Below are 21,947 nucleotides of genomic sequence, written 5' to 3'. Positions count from 1 at the left end.
TATTTAAAAGAAATGTTGAGCTTAAAACAGAGTAGTTAAATGTGTGACTAAAAGTAGTGATAAATTACAATATCATGAAAACAAAGAGAACAGTAAGTGGGCATTACAGGTTGAATAGAGTCGTTAAAACTGGAGATAAAAGCTCTTTACAGTTTCAGTGTCGTTAGCGCCTCCTTCAGACAGATCTAAGGAAGTGTCCAGCAGGAATCTGACCAGAACTGAAGAAGAGACTTGGACGAGCGGCCAACGATTTGTCCAGTGACAGATTTAAACTTCGTCTTTTGCTATAAAAACCAACCAGTCTTAGTTCTAAGTCAAAGGACGAGGAGTGTTTCAGTTTACAAAGCTACAAAAACTACACAGAGACACAGAGGCATGATGTTCACTGAGGGAGTCCAGGGGGTGGGGCCTATAAAGGTGTGTCAGCTGCAGGACGAGGATTAACCCTTTAAGGACTGACCACATTCTAGACCAGTATTTTATCCTTTTTTTAGCCATAAAAATCATGTTAAAGGGAGTATAAACCTGTACTTTGACCTTTTTTCACACAACTACGCATCAGATAACTGACGGCAAATCCCCACGGCTCCTGCGCTCTGATTGGTCGTCTTCGAGGGTGACATAAGCACATGACCGTAATGACAGTAACATATTTAAAAAGCCCCGTGTCTCTGCTTTGAGATGCCGTTTGAATTTACTTGAAGCACAATTGTTTTCAGAGTTACTGTAAAGGAAGTGCACTGAAGTGTTTCTCATTTATGTTCTAGACCAGGGGCGTCAAACACATTTTCACAGAGGGCCACATCAGCAAAATGGCTGCCGGCAAAGGGCCAGATGTAAAATAATTAACAATTTTAAAAAGTAGTTCCATTTAACTGTTTCTGTGTTCATCACTTCTTCAGGTTACAAATATTACATATGCATTTGCAAAGGTGTAAAAATTATGGTTGATTAACTGCGTGTCTCCTGATAAAATGACATTTCAAGACGATCAGACTTTTAATTTACCCTGTCGAGGGCCACATTAAATGATGTGAAGGGCCACATTTAGCCCGTGGGCCTTGAGTTTGTGCTCTAGACACAAAATGTCATCAAAAATCAAAATGGTGGTTGATTTGTGGCATATCCCCCTCGGCCGCTCTGCAGATTCTAACTCTAGGTCCAGTATTTGATTTAGAAACACATTTTATAGCTTCTCCTTATTGAAAAGTGCCGTATTTGGACTTTTATTACACACGTGTATTTCCGTTGTATGTTGATAAGCTTAAGAAATCACGTTCTTACACATGTCGCAGCAGTATTGTTTATTCCCCCACACTCCAGGCCTCGCTAAACCGCAGATCCGAGCGTTCTTGATGGATGGAAACAGTGTTCAGCCGAGCAGCTCAGGGGAGAAGTCCTATCCCACAGAGAAACACGGTCAGCACACTGCGCTCCCCGAAATTAAGCAACGGGCGCAGAGGGAACGACCGACTCCTACACCAAAAGAAATGATGAAAGGAGGATAAAACAAGTCCAGTATTTTTTTTCTCTGCACTGGAGCTTGTGTTCTGTAGAGGAGGCGGCTGTACGAACCCCTGGTCAGAGCGTTTGAGCCTCATCTTGGCTGGAAATGTATTGATGTATTTTTTATCATTTTCAGAAACTTGTATTGTTTGGGGAAGAAAGTAATAATCATTAACGTGGAGCAGTGTTCTTACGATACGGAAATCTCAAACGCGATTTCGATACTGACGAAGAATAGACTCGATACTGGTTTTATTTCAATTATCTTTATTTATTCAGGGAGAGTAGCAGATTGTTTTTTTCATGAGCGCCCGGTTATGATCCAGAAACACCACGATGATGATAGAATTTTCAGTATTAAATTGTAGGACTTTGTATTATTTACATTGCGTTATTTAATATTATATTATTATGTGTTTTTTTATCTGTGTAATCCCACAGTGTCCAGTGGGTTCATAGTGGTCCATGGTCCTGTTTAGTCCTGGTTTAGTCCTGGTTTAGTCCTGCTTTAGTCCCGCTTTAGTCCCGCTTTAGTCCCGCTTTAGTCCCGGTTTAGTCCCGGTTTAGTCCCGGTTTAGTCCCTGGTTTAGTCTTGGTTTAGTCCTGGTTTAGTCCTGGTTTAGTCCTGGTTTAGTCCTGGTTTAGTCCCGGTTTAGTCCCGGTTTAGTTCCGGTTTAGTCCTGGTTTAGTCCCGGTTTAGTCCCGGTTTAGTCCCTGGTTTAGTCCCTGGTTTAGTCCTGGTTTAGTCCTGGTTTAGTCCTGGTTTAGTCCCGGTTTCGTCCCGGTTTAGTCCCGGTTTAGTTCCGGTTTAGTTCCGGTTTAGTCCCGGTTCAGTCCCGGTTTAGTCCCGGTTCAGTCCCGGTTCAGTCCCGGTTCAGTCCCGGTTTAGTCCCGGTTTAGTCCCGGTTTAGTCCCGGTTTAGTCCCGGTTTAGTCCCGGTTTAGTCCCGGTTCAGTCCCGGTTCAGTCCCGGTTTAGTCCCGGTTTAGTTCCGGTTTAGTTCCGGTTTAGTCCCGGTTCAGTCCCGGTTTAGTCCCGGTTTAGTCCCGGTTTAGTCCCGGTTTAGTCCCGGTTTAGTCCCGGTTTAGTCCCGGTTTAGTCCCGGTTCAGTCCCGGTTTAGTCCCGGTTTAGTCCCGGTTTAGTCCCGGTTTAGTCCCGGTTTAGTCCCGGTTTAATCCTGGTTTAGTCCCGGTTTAGTCCCGGTTTAGTCCTGGTTTAGTCCTGGTTTAGTCCTGGTTTAGTCCTGGTTTAGTCCTGGTTTAGTCCCGGTTTAGTCCATGTGTCTTACTCTTGTTCTGATGCAGCTCAGGATCTAAACAGATTCAGAAAAGGTTCATTTCTGTCGTGTGAATCTGTTTTTTCTTTATTCTCCTTTGAGTTCATATGTGACGTCTCATCCCATCGACTGCTCTGTTCATGTGTCATTATTGCGTAGCTGATCTGATGTAAGACATTTTCTCACACTTTTTACACTTACTCCAGAGTTTATCAGTGAACGGCTCTGAGGAGTAAAACTGAAGCCGTTTGTCTCGAGAGGAGACGTTTAAGTGAACTGAATAAGTGTTAATCATTTCTAATCATCATTACCTTTTTGCAAACTGCTGCAAATTGGACCATTTTTAAATACTCAGGCTGGACTCGGTTTAGTCTTGGTTTGGCCCCGGTTTAGCCTGATTAGACCTGGTTTGATCCTCTTTAGTCCTGGTGTAGTCCTGGTCTAGATCTGGTTTAGTCCCACTCTGAATTTTTATATTTTATGTGAAAATGCAGCTTCTATTATGGACAGTGTATCAAAAAAAGATGTGTAGATGTGGAAAATTAGAATATCAAGAACCATATTTAGTTATTTAGTCTATTTAAGTAAGTATTAAGTATTTAGTTTGTATAAAAAAAAAGAAAAATAAGAAGAATAAAACTATAATTGTGCACTTAGTTTAATTATTTTGTCCATTCTCTGTTGTGTGATACTTGAATCTGACATTTACAGGTTATTTTGAGCACATTTTTAGATGGATTGCTCAAACATGCTCCGATTATTGTCAGGGGGAATTAAAATTAAATAAATAAAAACTAGAGATACTAATTGTCGTCATCGCTCACCCCTCGGCGAATGATTAACCCTCATTATGAAACGTCGCGCTCTGCTCTGAAATGAGAACCACAGATTATAAAACGCGAATCCCGCTCTTTTTCAGTCTGTTATTTGTCTCGTTTTCTGCAGAAAGTCCTGGCTGAGTTTCCGGAGAAGGAGCTCCAGCTGCAGAGGACAGAGGTCAAAGGTCACTCGGTGTTGGAGAAGACCTCGGAGGACGGCAGGGTCCACATCCTGAGGGACATGGAGAGACTGAGAGCGTCCTGGGCGTCTCTGTACAACATGAGTCTCAGTTTGGACAGGTAACTCTCACGTTTACACGATTAGAGCAGCGAGATTAAACGCAATCGAAATTTGAAGCGGCACAATTAGCAAAACTGTGAATTTAGTGACAATTTCTCCACAAAAAACACAATCTCCTGTCTGATTCTGCATAAGAACTGCTGACTCTGTAGTTTAGCTCTATGCATTTTTATGATTGAATTTTGAAAGTTGGACTATTTTTTTTAACTCCTCAGGCTGGACTTGGTTTGATCCTGGTTTGGCCTCGTTTTAGTCTGATTAGACCTGGTTTAATCCTCTTAAATAATACAATAAAAGCAAAACTGTTGTCTAATTCTGAAGAGCAGTGGCTGAATTGGATCGTGGCTAAACCCAAGTTGCAAACAGATATTTAAATAAAAGATAAAGACTGAGTTTTATGTCGGAGCAGAATCAAAGATCGTTGAGGCGCAGCTGCGATGGGGATCCTTCCTCTCGACGCAGAATCTGAGGTTTTCTGAAGCCCCTGAAGAAGAAGAAAGACTCTGTGGTTTGTGTGAGCTGGAGAAGTGGAAAGTGAAGCTCATTTTTTGGTGTATTGTCCATTTTCTTATCAGTTTATAAATCCTTTAGTTGATGAAATGTGGATGTTCTGGTGTAATGACGACAACAAGATGAAATGGTTGTTTCATTCTAATATTTATAAGTTGACTTCATTTCTCCTGGAAGAATCTGGAAGAAGCGGTGAATGAGTTTGTTGTATTTAATGGTATTTTTTTAAAATAGTTTTTAAAAAAATACCATTAAAGAGATCAGCTTTTTTTTTTGCATGCAAGACACAATAATAAAAACAGACTCATGTCGTCCTGCTGTAGTCCTGGTTTAGTTTTCTGGGTTTGGCCTCAGTGAAACTACAATCTGTGCAGGTAAAAACAGCGTTTACACAGAGGACCATCATTTCCTCCACAAACAACACAATATTCTGTCGTATTCTGCATAAAAAACACAAACCCTGTAGTTTAGATCTGTACAAACGTGTCCTGCAATATGATTCTTGTATCAGTTTGTCAGTTTAAGTGCGTCTTTTTGTCGATTCCTCTGGACGTGTTTAAAATGTGAACTTTAAAACATAAATTGCAAATCTAATGGCGACGTTTGTGTCAGAAAATCTCCGTTTTTACTTGTGTCTTTCCCGAATAGTGGAGCCTGTTACACAGCCCATTATGTTTGTGGACGAGTTTATAACGTTTTGCCGAAAGGTGAAACTTCATCTTTAAAGCTAAAATATGACGGCGTCTCGATTGGATCTGAGGAATTGCTCCCGTCAAAGCGCCCGCGTGACCAAAATGCCTCGTCTCGGTTCTTGCTTTTATGGCTTAATCGCCATGACAACGGCGCTTCTGCGGATGGAAACAAAAGCTATAAATGAGACGTCTTAAGACATAATAAATAAACGGCGGTTTCAAAAGCGGGACGGCGCCGACGAAGGGCAAAAAAACTGTCTGCGAACGTTAAAACATGAGATTTACAGAGAAAAAGATGGAGAAAGTGGATTTGTCACTTTGTAAAGGAGCAAAATGTGTAGTAAAAGTTTATTCTTGTGTAACTTTAAACATAATCCAAAGTTACATGGATTATTTTAAAGTTATTTGTTATTTCCCATTTCTTTTATTCAATCCATTTCACTTTATACAAATGTTTACGCAGTGAGTTATACAAATAAACTCTGCACACGGTGAAATCAAATCAACAATTTAACACAATAAAAAACATCATAAAAACAATTATCAGTGATTATCAGGAGCAGAACGAGCTCCTTGTTTTGAGTTGATTCTAAACGGCTCATTGGCTCATCTGTTTGTGTACGTGTTTTTAGTGCATGTCGACTAATGATATCTTAGTTTAAAGGGATAGTGCGGGACTTTTTTGGTGTTTCTGGAGTTGGATACTTGTTTGTCTCCATAATGCTGCACAGTATGACTTTAATTTATACGTGTTTGTTTAAATTAAATAACATATACTCTCTTTTTTATGGCTGGGATCATTAAGAAGTTGCCGATACGATATATATTAACTCGATTCGATACGATTCAGAGAAAAATAAAGTCTTTCCGGACACTTAATGATCAACCCCATTTTCACACAAAATAAACATTAATTTTATTCTTTTTTTTTGGCATTTATCTTCCATTTATTGCAGATGAATAAACATAAAGTGCATTTTGTTTTGTGGATTTCACCAACGATAAAAACACATCAGACTGTTCCATGTGTCAGTTTTATTCATCCACAGTTTATACGAGCTCCACATTTACATTTACACAGAGACATGTGCAGTTTAACGACTGAAGGAGCAAAACATATCGACTAAAACAACTGTGACACGAAAAGTCTGTGTTAAACCAAAGATAATATGAAATAAACCTGTTTAAATCAACAAAACAGTGAATCAAACGTCAAATATTCTGCTTAAACGAGTCTTTTTCCTCTAAATGAGACGCACAAATGTAGAGCTGTGACTGAATAATTTGGTAAAATGTACAAAAATATTCTCTTTTATATATATTTGGATATTTCTGCACTTCCCTACGCTCCATAGATGTGATCTGTGACTTTTCCTGGGGTCATCGACTGTTTCCAGACTGTGGAACATTACAGAGAATCTAATTAACTTTGTGGAGACGGGACGTAGCAGAATCTCAACCTGAAAAGTTGCGTAGTGCGTCTTTAATCTGAATCTGATCATTTTTGTTTCATTTTTGTCTCTTTTTGTCAGTGCTGTGTTAAGAGAAATGTCGCTGAAACACGCTGCACATCATTTTTTCTTTATTTTGTTAATAAAACGTCAAACACCAAAGCAAATATTTAAACTAAACATGTCCATCACTAATTGTCTAATTGTCTTTTCACGTTTTCTTCTGTGCTTTTCCAGGTTTCTCAAAATGTCCATGGATCAAACCGACGCCGACTCTTGGAAGCTAAAAGACACTTCCACCACGGGCGTTTTCGTTAGCGACAACGCCGAGATCAAGGCGGGGAGCAGCTCTAGCCCGGCCTCACAAAACGATAAAAGGTCAGGCGACGTGTTCCCAAAACTGTCTTTCTCCGGACCAGAAGGGAGTCTGGAGGCGGACTTTGAAGACGACGATATTATCGACCAAAGCGGCTGGCTGGAAGGGCAACCTCGGGGTCGTTTTGTCGCATCTTCCCAAAACAAAAAGGGTGGGGGACTTTCACATAGCGATAGGACGGGCAGCGGGACGTCCTGGGGCGACGATGAAACGGACTCCCCCGCGTGGGTCCTCCGCAAAAGGAAAGATCAACGCTCCGCCGAGGACGTAATCGTAGACGGAGACTCGGGGGTTGATAATTTGAAAATGGGAGGAGGAAGAAGAAGAAATCGAGTTGGGGTGTTATCGGTGGACAGTGTGGGAGCAGCGGTGATAGATTCCACGACGGTGATGAGAGGAGAGGAGGAAGAAGAGGAGGAGGAAGAGGGAGGGCAGAGGTACAGAGAGGGCAGTGTGGAGGCAGCGGACAGGCCAAGCTACGGAGGAGGAAGAGCAGCAGGAGGAGGAGGAGGAGGAGGAGCTTTTGTCCAGTTCAAACAGAGCACAGTCACACCAGAGTCTCAACGCTCCTCGGTAAAAATGCGTTTCATAACTTTCAAATCAATATCCTTCAAATTTGATGTCGTAAACAACCTCAGGAGTGAAGTAATTCCCTGACGAGACTTTAGTGGTGTCATTAATGTCCCTTTCCAAATAACATTGACAAGTTTTTAATTACAAAATCATCTTCCTTCTTTCTTTCTTCCTGCTCCACAGTGAAATATATCTAATTATTTTGTTCGTCTGACACTTAAACCGCAACAACAACTGTATTTTCCGGAGTATAAGTCGCACTTTTTTTAATAGTTTGGCCTCAGATGCGACTTATACGTGAAATATTTGCTTTTTTTCGTCATTATTTTGCGTTTTTTTAGCTGGTGCGACCTATACTCTGGAAAATACAGTGCGTTTAATGGGCACGTTTGAGCAGATTTCATAAATATGTCTTGAGAACAATCCCTCAGTCGTTCAGGTGTGATCAGAGGAGACGGAAAGTTGTAGTTTTTTTAGTAATAATCAGAATACACTGGTCCCTCGTTTATCGCGGGGGTCACGTTCTAAAAATAACCCGCAACAGGCGAAATCCGTGAAGTATCAGCTTTATTTTTTACATTATTCTCTCTGTTTTTGTGTGTAAAACCCCTCACCACACACTTTATACACTTTTCTCACACAGGCGTTAACATTTTCTCACATTTCTCTCTCGTTTAAACTCTCTCAAAGTTCAAACCTTCGTAGGCGTCTTTGTCGGTGCAGAACGTTTCATCGACATTGTGGGTTTTGTCGGGGGGAAAACAAATCGCAAACGTACAGCACTTCAGAGTCACACTGAGATCCAACGTTTATGTAAATTTGTCTGAACACATTCTGTACTGGACAGGAGACACGGCACGGAGGAGACTGATGGACAATGGTCTACAGTCCAACAGCCAATCAGGACGCACGACACAATGGTCTACAGTCCAACAGCCAATCAGGACGCACGACACAATGGTCTACAGTCCAACAGCCAATCAGGACGCACGACACAATGGTCTACAGTCCAACAGCCAATCAGGACGCACGACACAATGGTCTACAGTCCAACAGCCAATCAGGACGCACGACACAATGGTCTACAGTCCAACAGCCAATCAGGACGCACGACACAATGCACGTTCATATGATGTAAAAAAAAAAAAAAAGCGCATGTAAAATTGCACAAAAAAAATCTGCTAAACCGCGAAAGGACAACTGTACAACTTTTCTGTCACAATTGTCCAGTTCTAGACCTCTGTAGTCCCATTTTTTTATTTTTTTTTGCCTGGACGACTGAGAGATTTCACAGATATTTAGTTTGTTGTTTCCCGTCACTTCGTTTGAAAAAAAAAAAGTACAGAAACAAAAACAACACGGAGACAAGACGAGGCATTTAATCGATCGAAAACCATAACTGAAATTGTACCTGCCGATAATATTGTCGTGACTCTGCCGTTTTTACCCTTAGAGTGTTATAAAGTGTGTTTTTTATATTAATTCTTTGCGTTTTCTTGGTCCACAGGCTTCATTTGACCGGACGTCTCAGGACGGAGCGGCTGAGGTGACGACGAGAGACATTCGACAAACGGACGACGCTGAAACTCTCCACGGAAAGGTTAGAAATCTGCTTTTGTTTGTTCAACTTTTTAATGAAAACCCACACAGTGCATCAGCATAATTCTGACCTTTGCTAAAAAACTACAAATTGCGATTATGCAACTAATAAACAATAATATAAACCTGTTTTGGGTCTTGCTGAAAAATGAGATGAAACTGCTGCACTTCATTAGTTTTTCTGTGTCATTTTCAGTGAGAAAAGTGCAAAAAAATGTCACAAAGGAGAAGAACTTTTTCCTCCAAAGTTCTTATTCTCGTTAAAGTGGTGGTTTGTACTGACCTAAACGATTCTATAGAGCCGGACTTTTCAATTATTTTAGAAGCACTGCTCTATAGTATCTCCATCGGAACTATAATAGAACAATTTATTATATTTATTTTTATATTTTATTTATTTATATTTTATTAAATGCTACTTAACAATAAAACAAAACAAAAAAAAGAGAGAAATATAGATCAACTTACAACAAAAAATTACTTTAATAACATTGTTTTTTAATTTCTAACAGAAAATATGTAAAATGCATCAATTTCCCCAAAAGGTATAAAAAAAATGTCATCTTTATTTAAACTATACACATTTTTAATCAACTGATAAATCACAAAATGAGAAAATCTTGTGTTTCGCTCATATCCAACTATTTAAAAATGGCTGAACAACAGATAAATGAAAATAAAACTTTAAAATTATATATCTGCACTTTTGTTTTTAAGTTTACATCTATTTTTTGTGCCGTACTTGGACTTTAATCGTGACATTTACAGACACGTTTTAACACATTCGGGATAAATTAATCACCAGAATCGTGTTAGTGATTTACTGTGATGGAGGGAAGAGAAAAAACAAACAAAACATGAGAAACTAAGTGAAATTAAACTGTTCATTTGTCTACGTATGTTCACTAGAGCTGGACGATATGGAAAAAGAATCATATCTCATTTTATGGATTGTTTTATATCACGAAATGCCACAATAAAGTTTGTTTCAGTTATTCTCTGAAAAGTTTGACAAAAATTTCATGTCTTAGTTTTCTCCAGCTTTGAAGTGACAGACATTTTAGTGCAGCAGTTTAATAGTTTGTTTGTTTATTTATAATTTGTATTTATTTATTTATTTTTTTTAAATAACCTCTGTAGATGCATCGTCTTCTTTCACTGAGTCCTGTGGGTTTTCTTTCAGGAGAGGAGCAGCGGGGGAGAGCGGCACAGACTCCGGTGGAGCGAGTTTGAACAGTGGCTTCAAAAAGAGAACGCCGTTTTCTCAGAGGTTCTCAAATCTTATTCTGGTCCAATGAGCGCTCAGGAGCTCAAAGTCGCCCAGACCAAGATCCAGGTGAGGGTTTTTTCTTTACCTTCTGCTTTTTTGGCCTGTTGGGGACTTGGGAATTGTTGTAATGACAGTTTTTAATTGTAGAAAGTTAAGAGACGATGTTGCTTTTTCAGGCAAATCTAAAACTAAACGTCACCAAAAATGAATAGACTACAACAAATAACCCAAAGGTCAAAAATATTAAGATTTGTGTCTAAATTAAACTGCGTACCACAATAAACAGCCTGTATATCACCAGTTTGAGTAACAAAAACACATCTAACAGTTGATTTGTGTTTAATATGTATAGTTTTGTTGTTTTTTTTCTTCTTTAAGGGCACATATTTACAATCATCTCACCACATTTGCAGTTGAGGTTAATTTGCATCGTCCCTTTTACAAAATATCATCATAAAGTTAATTCTGACGCTGTTCATGAGCTCACACTTTCTTCTCTCTAACAAAATATCCACAAATGTTGAATCAGATTGAGTTGAGTGAAAAGTCCCTTATTCTTCTGTGTCTTTTTTTAAAGCTCCAAAGACACAATCACATTCTTTTTTTGTTTTGCTCCTATTTCAGGCCAAAAGAACAAACTTATGCAATATATAAACCCAATAATTAAGTGGTAATATGAGCAGATACTAAAAACGAATCATAATGTTACACTGCCCTCTTGTGGCGGAACAATGTACGTACAGCCAAACTCTTCTAAAACATATTTCATTTATATTTATTAAACTGTCGATATATTTAACCCTTTAGACCCTGAGAAAGAACGTTCCCTACGGTCAGGACCTGTTCCAGCAGCTGCGCGTCTCTTTCGGGGATGAGGACGACCCGGAGACGCTGGCAGAGATGGAGGATTTACGTTACAGATGGATCCTGTACAAGTCCAAACTTAAGGATCCACAATCAGCCAAAGCAGGAGACGCAGTGAGTGGAAACTTCAATCCAATCCACTTTATTTATAAAGCACATTTCATAAACAAATTGTTTCCAAAGTGCTGCACAGAGACAAAGTGACATAAAATAAAAAGGAACAACAATCAAAAATAAATAGGTGCTCATTTAATTTGACTAATAACTAACTGTACATAAAATCAATAAAACATATAAAAATAAATAAAAAAACACAGAGGACCACACAACTCACGCGGTGTTAAAAGCCAGAGAATAAAAGTGGGTCTTAAGACGAGACTTAAACTCTCTACAGTGGAGCTGTTTGAACGTGGGGGGGCAGGGCGTTCCACAGTTTAGGTCCAACCACAGAAAAGGCCCTGTCCCCTCTGGTTTTAAGTCTGGTCTTAGGGACCTCGAGCTGGAGCTGGCCCTCAGACCTCAGAGCGCACCGGGGTGTACATTTTGATGAGGTCTGAGATGTAATCTGGGGCCAGACCGTTCAAAGCTTTAAAAACAAACAATAAAATCTTAAAATCAACTCTAAAATTAACAGGAAGCCAGTGCAAAGACGCAAGAATTGGTGAGATATGATCGTGTTTTTTGGTTTCTGTTAAAAATCGTGCAGCAGAGTTTTGGACTAACTGCAGTCGGTAAAGCGAGTTTTGCGAAATGCCAGAATAAAGTGCATTGCAGTCGTCCAGGCGCGAAGAAATAAAAGCATGCACGACTTGTTCAAAAAGTTTATAAGATAAAAACGGTTTGACTTAAAGATCAAACACTCATAACATCACATTTATTTTACATACTTCAAAATAGACTGTGCAGTTAGTGGCATTTTTATTTATAGTGGAATATTTTGCGTTTTTAATGACAGTGGCTTTAAAGAGATAAGTCACAGAACAATAAATAATAAATAATTAAAGGTAAATAATAGTTTCTAATAATTGTGATTTTAATTATTCAGTTATTTGCTGAATAATTGTAATTTTCTTCCAGTAGTTCTGCAATTTGACTTGAAAAACAACATGGAGGAATATGTAAATCTAGAAATGCCCAATTTTATTTAAGAATATGACAAAATGGAAGATTGTTGTTCATTTTAATTTGACTTTGGGTGGTCGCTCCCTTTTGTTCCATTTGTGTTATGTGCTCTGTGTTATGGTGGAAATGATGTGAAGGGTTGTTGAGAGTAGAAAAATGTTTGTGTTAAGTCTTAAACATTGTTAAACACTAAAATTCATAAATAAAAAAAGAAAGAAAAACAACATGGAATAAAAAAAACAACAGTGATATTCTCATTAATCTGTCAAACTCTGGTCACTTTTATTCATTAAGACACTGTTGAAATGTGACCAGTAGAGGGCAGTGTAATACTCCAGGACAAACTTGTGCCTCAGGATGATGTTCTACTGCTCGACTTGTTTACGTTTTGTGTTTGTTTTTGTTAAACTGTTGTGTATTTATCGTGTGTTTTGTAGAGTTTTTCTCATTCACATTTTGTCTCTGCAGAATCTCACCTCACAGACTCAGTCCAAGCCTCAGAAGGTCAGTAAATCCACCTCAGCTTTTTTAAAAACGTTTGCACCGAGAAACAGGATTTATACACGACAAAATGTCCCGTATTGAGACTTATAAATCTGAGCATTAACACTGAATTACACATGTCAGGGTAATGGTTTTTCTGCAAAGTCGTAGTAGAGGATCTGATTTTTTTCTACCCACAGAAGTAAAAATAAATCAAATTGGACTGAATAAAAACTGATTCTATAAAAGCTTAATACATCATATTTTTACATTAAAGCTCCTTCATCACGCCGCCTCCTCGTGCGGGAATAAAAACGTTCTTTTACTGATGACCTGATAAATCTTTAATTGTAATTTGTGCAAACTTGGTCACCACGAACGCCACGAACATCAACGCCACGAACACCAACAACGCCACGAACGCCACCGTCGAGCTCGCCGTCTGACCCGACTGTAGGAGGCAGAATGAGCTTTAATTCACTCTAAATAACTTTATCTTAACTTTATTTTACTTAAACCGACGCGCCGCACTTCTGCTGATAAACCACATGAACCAAATAAAACAACAACATTTCCACCTGACGACCAAAATAAAACTAAAATATTCAAACATTATTTTAATAAAACGTAAATCAGAATCATGGGAGTGTGATTCTTTATTATCTGTGCTCATGTCACGTCAAAACAAGAACTAAATAAGAACTGAACCAAGACTAAACCAGGACTGAACCAGGACTGAACCAGGACTGAACCAGGACTGAACCTGAACTAAACCAGGACTAAACTAGGACTGAACCAAGACTGAACCAGGACTGAACCAAGACTGAACTAGGACTAAACCAGGACTGAACTGGGACTGAATCGGGACTGAACCAAGACTGAACTAGGACTAAACCAGGACTAAACCAGGACTGAACCAGGACTGAACCAAGACTAAACCAGGACTAAACCAGGACTGAACTGGGACTGAATCGGGACTGAACCAAGACTGAACCAGGACTAAACCAGGACTGAACCGGGTCTAAACTGGGACTAAACCAGGACTAAATCGGGACTGAACCAGGACTAAACCGGGACTAAACCGGGACTGAACCAGGACTGAACCAGGACTAAACCAGGACTGAACCAGGACTAAACCAGGTCTAAACCAGGCCAAACTGGTCTATTTCACATTAAAGCTGCTCTTTTGTTCTAATGTTGTTTCCTCGTCACACACAGACCTGGAGTTGTGTTTTTTGTTTCATTTTCACATGTTTAACACAAACCTTCTCTCAAACTGAAAAAAACACTGTTCCACCTTGTGATGTCATCAGGAAGTGCCCCACTGTGTTTTTAAACTCCACACATTTTCATTTCTAGAGTCATTTGGATCATTTCAGTCATTAACCTGAAAACTAAAAGGTGGAGCAGAGCGTTTTGAGGTTTGTAGACGTAGACCGAGCGTAAAAACACGTGTGAGTGAAACAAAACAGCTCCAGGTCTGTTTTTACGGAGGAAACGGCGTTAGAACTCGACTTAAACCTCACACGAGTCCATTTTGTGTGATACAGGAGCTTTAACACTTTCTGTGACCTCCCGCTCTGCTCGTCTGAAACCCGTCTCCCCCCTCCTCTCTCTCTCTCTCATTCACTCGAGCGACGGGGGAGGAGGAGGAGGGGCAGATCAGAGAATGGCGCCCCCTCCCCGTCTCCTCTCGACCCTCACACCCCCTCGACCAAAACTGGCCCACACATTCCTCCTTTTCAGCGTGTCCAGCCTCTGTGGCCCTGCTCTATTTACCCACTTTATCTTCAGAGAGCGGCGTGTGGATTTACTCTGCTCTTTACTGACAAACTTACTCCATTTAACCACGTTTATGTGTTTTATCGGATTATTTCTGTATCTGTTCTCAATATTTATCACAGTTTTTCAGTTAAGTGTCAGTTTGTGGGGGAAAAAATGAGAAAAGTACGAAAATACAGGAAGTAGTGATGAGTTTTTTTTCTTTTTTTGTTGTATTTTATTTTACTTTTTGAATTAATATTATTTTTTGTACATTTTAACATATCAAAACCCCGCCCACTATCCCTCCTGCCCCCTACAGGTGAGCACAGGAACACAACACAACTGTTACACACAAATACATTAGAATTAACACATTTTTATACATTTATACATCCTCACACACACACACACACACACACACACACGAGTAAGTACAAAACAGTGCACAATATGATAAATAACTTGACTTAAATAAACAAAAATAGATAAATAAACAGAACAGTCGTCACTATAAATGTTTCATAATAAGATCAGACTTTATTTATGCTTCACTTTCATTATAAACTTCTGTTATAGTTTTCACTGTGATAAGTTATGAATAATTCTCTAGTTTATATAATTTCACATCTGTTATACATTTTATAATAATAAGACTGAGCTGAATCCCTGATCTGTCCAAAATGCAGAGAAAATACAAGAAAAAACGTTTTTTTCTGACAGTTTAAACCTTCATTAAATCATTAACTCTTTGACTGAGACACTGTTTTAGTCGTATTATATTGTCACATTTATTCATATTAAATCATATCTTAAGGCAAAGTGTATTTTATTTCTCAAGTGAATCATTTCATTTAACTGTAGCTGATATTTTATTTTATTTTATTTTATTTTCTGCATTAGGTCAGAACAAACATAACGTCAAACTCTATTTCCCGTCGCTTCTTTGATTAGTTAAAACAAACATTTGGCATTTTGACTTTTAAATGTGTCATTATCCACATTATTTTTTCACCGAGCTCTAATTTAAATCTAAAAAAACTGAAAAATACCAGATATTCTCGTATTTACATGTTGTGAACCAAAGTAACACCAGAAAAACAACGTGTAAATCTACTTTAGAAGATATTTTAATGCCATTTATAAATGTACTAGTAGAGTATCTCCTTGTGTGTTTACCTGAGGACAGAAGGTCGTGTGTCGTAGTTTCACTTCCTGGTTCTTTGATCATTCACCTCAGGTCACTCAGAGTCCAGTAAAAAAAAAAAAAAAAAAAAAAAAAAATCTATTGCTCCTTGCCTCAGTGATTAGTTAATATAAATATTTGTCATTTTGAATTTTAAAGTTGTCTATATATTATCTACATATTACACATTAAATCCTCTGACCTCGCTCTAATTTACACTTAAATACTGTAGGTAAACAACTTTTTAAAAAACAAAAGCGGGATCAAAACAACACACAACCCCAACAGGATTTTTCCGCCAAAGATTAGACACAAAAAATACAACATGTTCTCATATTTACATGTAGTGAACCAAAGTAACACCAGAAAAACAACATGTAAATCCACTTTAGAATGTATTTTAATGCCATTTTCCGAAATCCGTGAAGTATCATCTTTATTTTTTACATTATTCTCTCTGTTTTTGTCTGTAAAACCCCTCACCACACACTTTATACACTTTTCTCACACAGGCGTTAACATTTTCTCACATTTCTCTCTCGTTTAAACTCTCTCAAAGTTCAAACCTTCGTAGGCGTCTTTGTCGGTGCAGAACGTTTCATCGACATTGTGGGTTTTTGTCGTGGAGGTGTGTGGAGGTGTGTGGAGGTGTGTGGAGGTGTGTGGAGGTGTGTGGAGGTGTGTGGAGGTGTGTGTCTCTTGTGTGTCTCAGGTGTGTGTTTACCTGAGGACAGAAGGTCGTGTGTCGTAGTTTCACTTCCTGGTTCGTTGATCGTTCACCTCAGGTCACTCAGAGTCCAGTCGTCCTCATGTTTCACACAGACCTGCCTCTGTCCTGTGTTTGTGTTTGCTCCTTCTGCTCCTCCTGCTCCTCCTGCTCCTCCTGCTCCTCCTGCTCCTTCTGCTCCTTCAAACAAATATAATGAATCATTAGTTTTTCAGAGTCTGTTAAACGTTTACAAGTTTAAATTTACTTTTTTATTCCATTAATTGCATTAAAAAAAACACTTTTCTGTAACATCTTGTGTAAAAAATGTTTAATCTTTTGTCAAATCTAACGTCTGAGGAGGATTATACGTCGGTCTGTGTTTTCTATAAATTGGGAAATAAAAGTAAAAATACAAATATCTTTCCTTCAGGAGGCAGATTGTTTTTTTCTCGTCTTTTTCAAAATAAAGAGTCGTCCTCCTGGTGAAATCTGATCAAACTGTGGTTAAAGTCGGACTAAACGTCTCCACGGCGACGGATTTGTGTTTTTCTTTGTCATTTAAAAGTGAAAAACAGTCAATTATTTCTACTTGAACTTTTCCTGCTCTTTTCAAACAAACTCGTCCGACCTGAACCTGATTATTCATTTATTTTATTTTATTTTGGCTCTGACGCAAACGACGGACGTGGGAGGAAAACATGATTCAGACGTTTAGACGTGAAGAGGAGAGAACTGGACTCTCTCCTCTCCCTCCCCTCCTCTCTCTTCCTCTCTCCTATCCTCTCTCCTCCTCCTCTCTCTCCTCCTCTCTCCTTCTCTCTCCTCTCTCCTTCTCTCTCTCTTCCTCTCCTCTCTCCTCCTCTCTCCTTCTCTCTCCTCTCCTCTCCTCTTTCTCCTCCTCTCTCCTCCTCTCCCCTCTCCTCTCTCCTCTCCTCTCTCCTCTCCTCCTCTCCTCTCTCCTCTCCTCCTCTCCTCCTCTCCTCTCCTCCTCTCTCCTCCTCTCTCGTCTCTCCTCCTCTCTCCTCCTCTTTCTCCTCCTCTCTCCTCTCTCCTCCTCTCCTCCTCTCTCCTCCTCTCTCCTCCTCTCTCCTCTCCTTCTCTCTCCTTCTCTCCTCCTCTCTCTCCTCTCCTTCTCTCTGCTCTCTCTCCTCCTCTCCTCTCTCCTCCTTCTCTCTCCTCTTTCTCCTCCTCTCCCCTCTCCTCTCTCCTCTCCTCCTCTCCTCTCTCCTCTCCTCCTCTCCTCCTCTCCTCTCCTCCTCTCTCCTCCTCTCTCGTCTCTCCTCCTCTCTCTCCTCTCTCCTCCTCTTTCTCCTCCTCTCTCCTCTCTCCTCCTCTCCTCCTCTCTCCTCCTCTCCCCTCCTCTCTCCTCTCCTTCTCTCTCCTTCTCTCCTCCTCTCTCTCCTCTCCTCCTCTCTCCTCCTCTCCTCTCTCCTCCTTCTCTCTCCTCTTTCTCCTTCTCTCTCCTCCTCTCTCTCCTCCTCTCTCCTCCTCTCTTCTCTCCTCTTCTCTCTCCTCTCTCTCTCTCCTCCTCTCTCTCCTCTCCTTCTCTCTGCTCTCTCTCCTCCTCTCCTCTCTCCTCCTTCTCTCTCCTCTTTCTCCTCTTCTCTCCTTCTCTCTCCTCTCTCTCTCCTCTCCTCCTCTCTTCTCTCCTCTTCTCTGTTCTGTAAATCTCACATTCTGTTGTGTTGTCGTGTCGTGTGGGCGTTTTTCTCACATCGTGTTTATATTTTAATATTTTAATATTTTTATTTCCTTGTCCAGATTTTCTCTCAGAGTTTGACTAATTGAGCTTCTCAAATTTGTGAAAATGAAGTGAACGTGAGAAAAAGAGACAGAGGAGACCAGATGAATGTTTCACTGAGTTTATCAGCTCACGTTTTAAAGACTGTGCCGTTTGTTTACACTTTTTAACATCACTTGAGTTTATGTCATAGGAAACACCACGCTTCAGACAGAGTAGTGCGTCCTGTTAGCTTCACCTCCATAGAATGTTTGTTAACGTAAAGAAATGAAAACAAACAGAGGCTTAAGTGAAGTGGAACCACGTGGCCAGAGCCGTTACAGCGGCAAATATGGAGCTGTTTAGAAATTATGACTGAATATCAGAGCTTAGCAACGCTGTCAATCAAACCTGTTGCTAACGCTAATGCTAACGCTAACAGGAGCGACGTCGGGGAAAGAAGGACCTGATTTGTCTGTTTTTAATGTTCATATCTTGATTTACAGACACAATAGTGAAATAAAAACCCCAGGATCATGTAGAGGGTTAATACGAACATTTAAGACCAAAAAATAGAAATAAAACTCAAAATAACCAAAAAAATACAACACAAAAAACAAAAAAAATAAATAAACAAAATAAACAAAAAAAATCAAAATAACAAAAAAACAACCCAAACCTCAAAATAATAAAAATAAATAAATAAAATAAAATAAAAACCCTCAAAATTACTCAAAAAAAAACCCAAAACTAAATAATAAAAAATAAACTCAAAATAAGTCATAAAAATTAAACCCAGGATCATGTAGAGGGTTAATACAAACATTTAAGACCAGAATGATTAGCTAACTTATTAACTTTAGCTATTTCCATTTATATAAACAGTCGGTGGAACATACTGTGCTTTTATTTCAACAGAGGAATCGTTATTTCATGATTTAATTTTCCATTTTAAAGGTGATTCATTTTCACATCCCTGTATCTGCATCTTGAGTCTCAACTTAAAGTGTAATTCTTATTTTTCTGGATTAGCGGCTCTGGTTGAGGAAAGTAAACGTCCTCGTCTGTTTTCAAAGCAGAACAAATGTTTTATTGGTAATGGACTAATTAAGAGCCCAGAGTCAAGTCTCATCCGTCTTGTGTTTGTTTTTCGGCCGAGCGGCTCAGATCAGGGAGGAATGAGCTTTAGAGACGTTCACTTTAAATTAGGATTAACGACATCGGCTCGTCCAAACCGACTCACACTCGACTCGTACGGTCGAAAAACGGAGTGAGATACGTAAATATTTAATGTCTCCGACTGAAACTGATCAGTAAAAGACGGAAAATGAAGCGTCACAACAAAACTTTAAACAAAACTAATTTAATACATAATGTGAAAATCGCTCAGATCTTTCAAATCTTCTTTCTACGGTCAGTGTTATGTCGTTTTACTTTGTGATGTGGTGATATTGACGAAACTTTATTGCATAATCTCGTTATTCAGACGATATTTCAACTATATATTAAAAAAAAAGTGCAATAATGTGCAGTAAATATTGATTGTGAGGTTCAAGTGTCACACAAAATGTAAAAATCCTGTGGACATGTCACTTTATGCCCTTTTTTGTGAGATTACACGAGAAGTTTTTGTCTTTTTCAGGTCATTTTTTAATTATAGGTGATGGAACTCAATATTCAAAATGTGCAAGTCTCTAAAAAAAACAACTGATATTATCCATTTTTTGATGTGTCTTCCTCTTTTTGGTATGATCCAGAAAGTGTCTCTACTGTTTTAAAGTGAATTGTCTTGTGTTCAAGAAAATATATAAAAAAAATTAAACCCTAGAGCAAAGAGTTCTTCTCTCAAACTGAAAACACTCTGTTCCACCTTGTGATGTCATCATGTGGTGATACAGGAAGTGCTCCACTGTGTTTTTAAACTCCACACACCTTCATTTATAGAATCATTGGATCATTTCAGTCCTGGAGTTGCCATTTATCTCGACTGAACTAAAGGTAAAAGGAGGAGTTAACATGAAAACTACCACTTGATGACATCACAAGGTGGAACGTCGCATTTTGAGTTTTTAGATGAAACAGACTAATAATAAAGTGTGACTCAAACATGTGAATGAAACAAAACAGCTTTAGAACACGACTTAAAGCTACAGGAGTCAGTTTTGTGTGATATATATATTTAAATAGTTTGTTTAGTTTATGGATCATAGTTACATTATTTATTTATTTATTTATTTATTCCTCTACACGTCACATTTGCAAATCTCCAAAACAACAGCAGTATTATCAGTCTTTCCGTGTCTTCGTAATGACGTCCTTTTTTTTTTTTTTTTTTTTTTGTGCGTGTTGCAGAAGGCGGGGCTGCTGTATCGCGTCTGCTGTCTGGCTCTTCCTCTGTGGCTCCTCCTCCTGGCGCTCCTCCTCCTCGCCTTTTTACTGCCGCTCCCCGAAGAATCCAACTCCTGCTCGCTCTCCAACAACTTCGCCCGCTCCTTCAACATCATGCTGCGCTACCAGGGACCCCCGCCCACCTGAGAGCTCCACCCACCTGAGAGCTCCGCCCACCTGAGAGCTCCGCCCACCTGAGAGCTCCGCCCACCTGAGAGCTCCGCCCACCTGAGAGCTCCGCCCACCTGAGAGCTCCGCCCACCTCTGACAGCGTACGTTTGGTTTTTAATCCTGTTTTTTACGTTTCTTTACTTTATTTGTGTCCTATCTTGTTATTAAACTGTTATAACATTTAAATATCAAATAGCGACGCTCCAAAGTTTAAAGAATTGAATGTACAAAAGTTTAATTTAAAGTTCTACTGCGTAACTTTTCTGGTGGGGTCCTGTTCCATGGAGATAAGTTATATAATAATGCTAATAAATGTGTTCATGTAGCATTTATTTTAGTTGTTTTTATCGCTCAGAATAACTTTTAAAACCAGAGAGGTGTTACCGCTCCACAGATCTGACCTGTAACCAAGCCTGAGAAAAGTTCCGCAGTGCATCTTTAATGTAAAACCTTAATATGTCTTTTTTTTTTTTTACTTTTTCATATCAAGCCAAATAAAGTGCAATGTTTTACACCAACTAAGACTAAAGTTAACGTCAAAACGCACATTAGAAAAGTCAAGTTTAGTTTTTAAAATAGCCTGAATATTATAAATAAAAAGTGTGTATTTATCTTTCTTAATCGTTCTTTTTATAGTAAATTACATATTTTATCCACACAGACAAACCAAAACTGAAAATTGTCTCGTTTTATCGTGACTTTACAAATCAAACTAATGAAACGTGACCAGACGCAGCAGAAACATCACACACAGATACGAGTTTATCGATTTTTTTTGTGATAATTTGTCCTCGTTTTTTATCCTTTTTGCTCCCGTCAGGCGTCTGTGTCTCTGCACCTTTAATTTAACCTGTCGCACAACAAACACGACCAAAAAAAACATTTACCACGTTTAGGACAATCACGCGTGAACTAGAATCAACTGTTTTATGTCACGATAAACATTTAATTTCACTTAAAAAAAAACAGAAAATCCACCTGTTTCTGTGGATTATGAGCTGTTTGTTGTGTTCTCTTGTTTATTTCTACTTAAGTAAAGTTAAACATCTGCTGAAAAGTTTCTCTTCTTGACATCACAAGGTGGAACTGACGTGTTTTTGAGGCGTAAACATCGTCATAACGAGGCTTAAAGCTCAGACGAGTCCATTTTGTGTCATTTAGGACCTTTTAA

General features: G+C 39.1%; 1 protein-coding gene across 2 annotated transcripts in view; it reads left to right on the top strand.

Annotated features, from left to right (window-relative positions):
* syne3 (spectrin repeat containing, nuclear envelope family member 3) overlaps positions 1-20,817 on the top strand; it is a 59,752-nt gene extending 38,935 nt beyond the window's left edge. For both annotated transcript variants that reach the window (XM_055231346.1, XM_033988820.2), the window contains exons 14-20: positions 3,728-3,900; positions 6,792-7,503; positions 9,011-9,103; positions 10,286-10,438; positions 11,180-11,350; positions 12,827-12,862; positions 20,570-20,817. In XM_055231346.1, the coding sequence (XP_055087321.1) occupies positions 3,728-3,900; positions 6,792-7,503; positions 9,011-9,103; positions 10,286-10,438; positions 11,180-11,350; positions 12,827-12,862; positions 20,570-20,752 (1,521 nt within the window). In that variant the 3' untranslated portion in view covers positions 20,753-20,817. The remainder of the gene's footprint in view (positions 1-3,727; positions 3,901-6,791; positions 7,504-9,010; positions 9,104-10,285; positions 10,439-11,179; positions 11,351-12,826; positions 12,863-20,569) is intronic.
* The last annotated feature ends 1,130 nt before the right edge of the window (positions 20,818-21,947 follow it).

The sequence above is a fragment of the Periophthalmus magnuspinnatus genome, chromosome 22, assembly GCF_009829125.3.
Source record: "Periophthalmus magnuspinnatus isolate fPerMag1 chromosome 22, fPerMag1.2.pri, whole genome shotgun sequence".
NCBI classification, from domain to species: Eukaryota; Metazoa; Chordata; class Actinopteri; order Gobiiformes; family Gobiidae; genus Periophthalmus; species Periophthalmus magnuspinnatus.
Note: the sequence above shows the minus strand (reverse complement) of the source record. Positions and strands in the feature narration are given on the sequence as shown.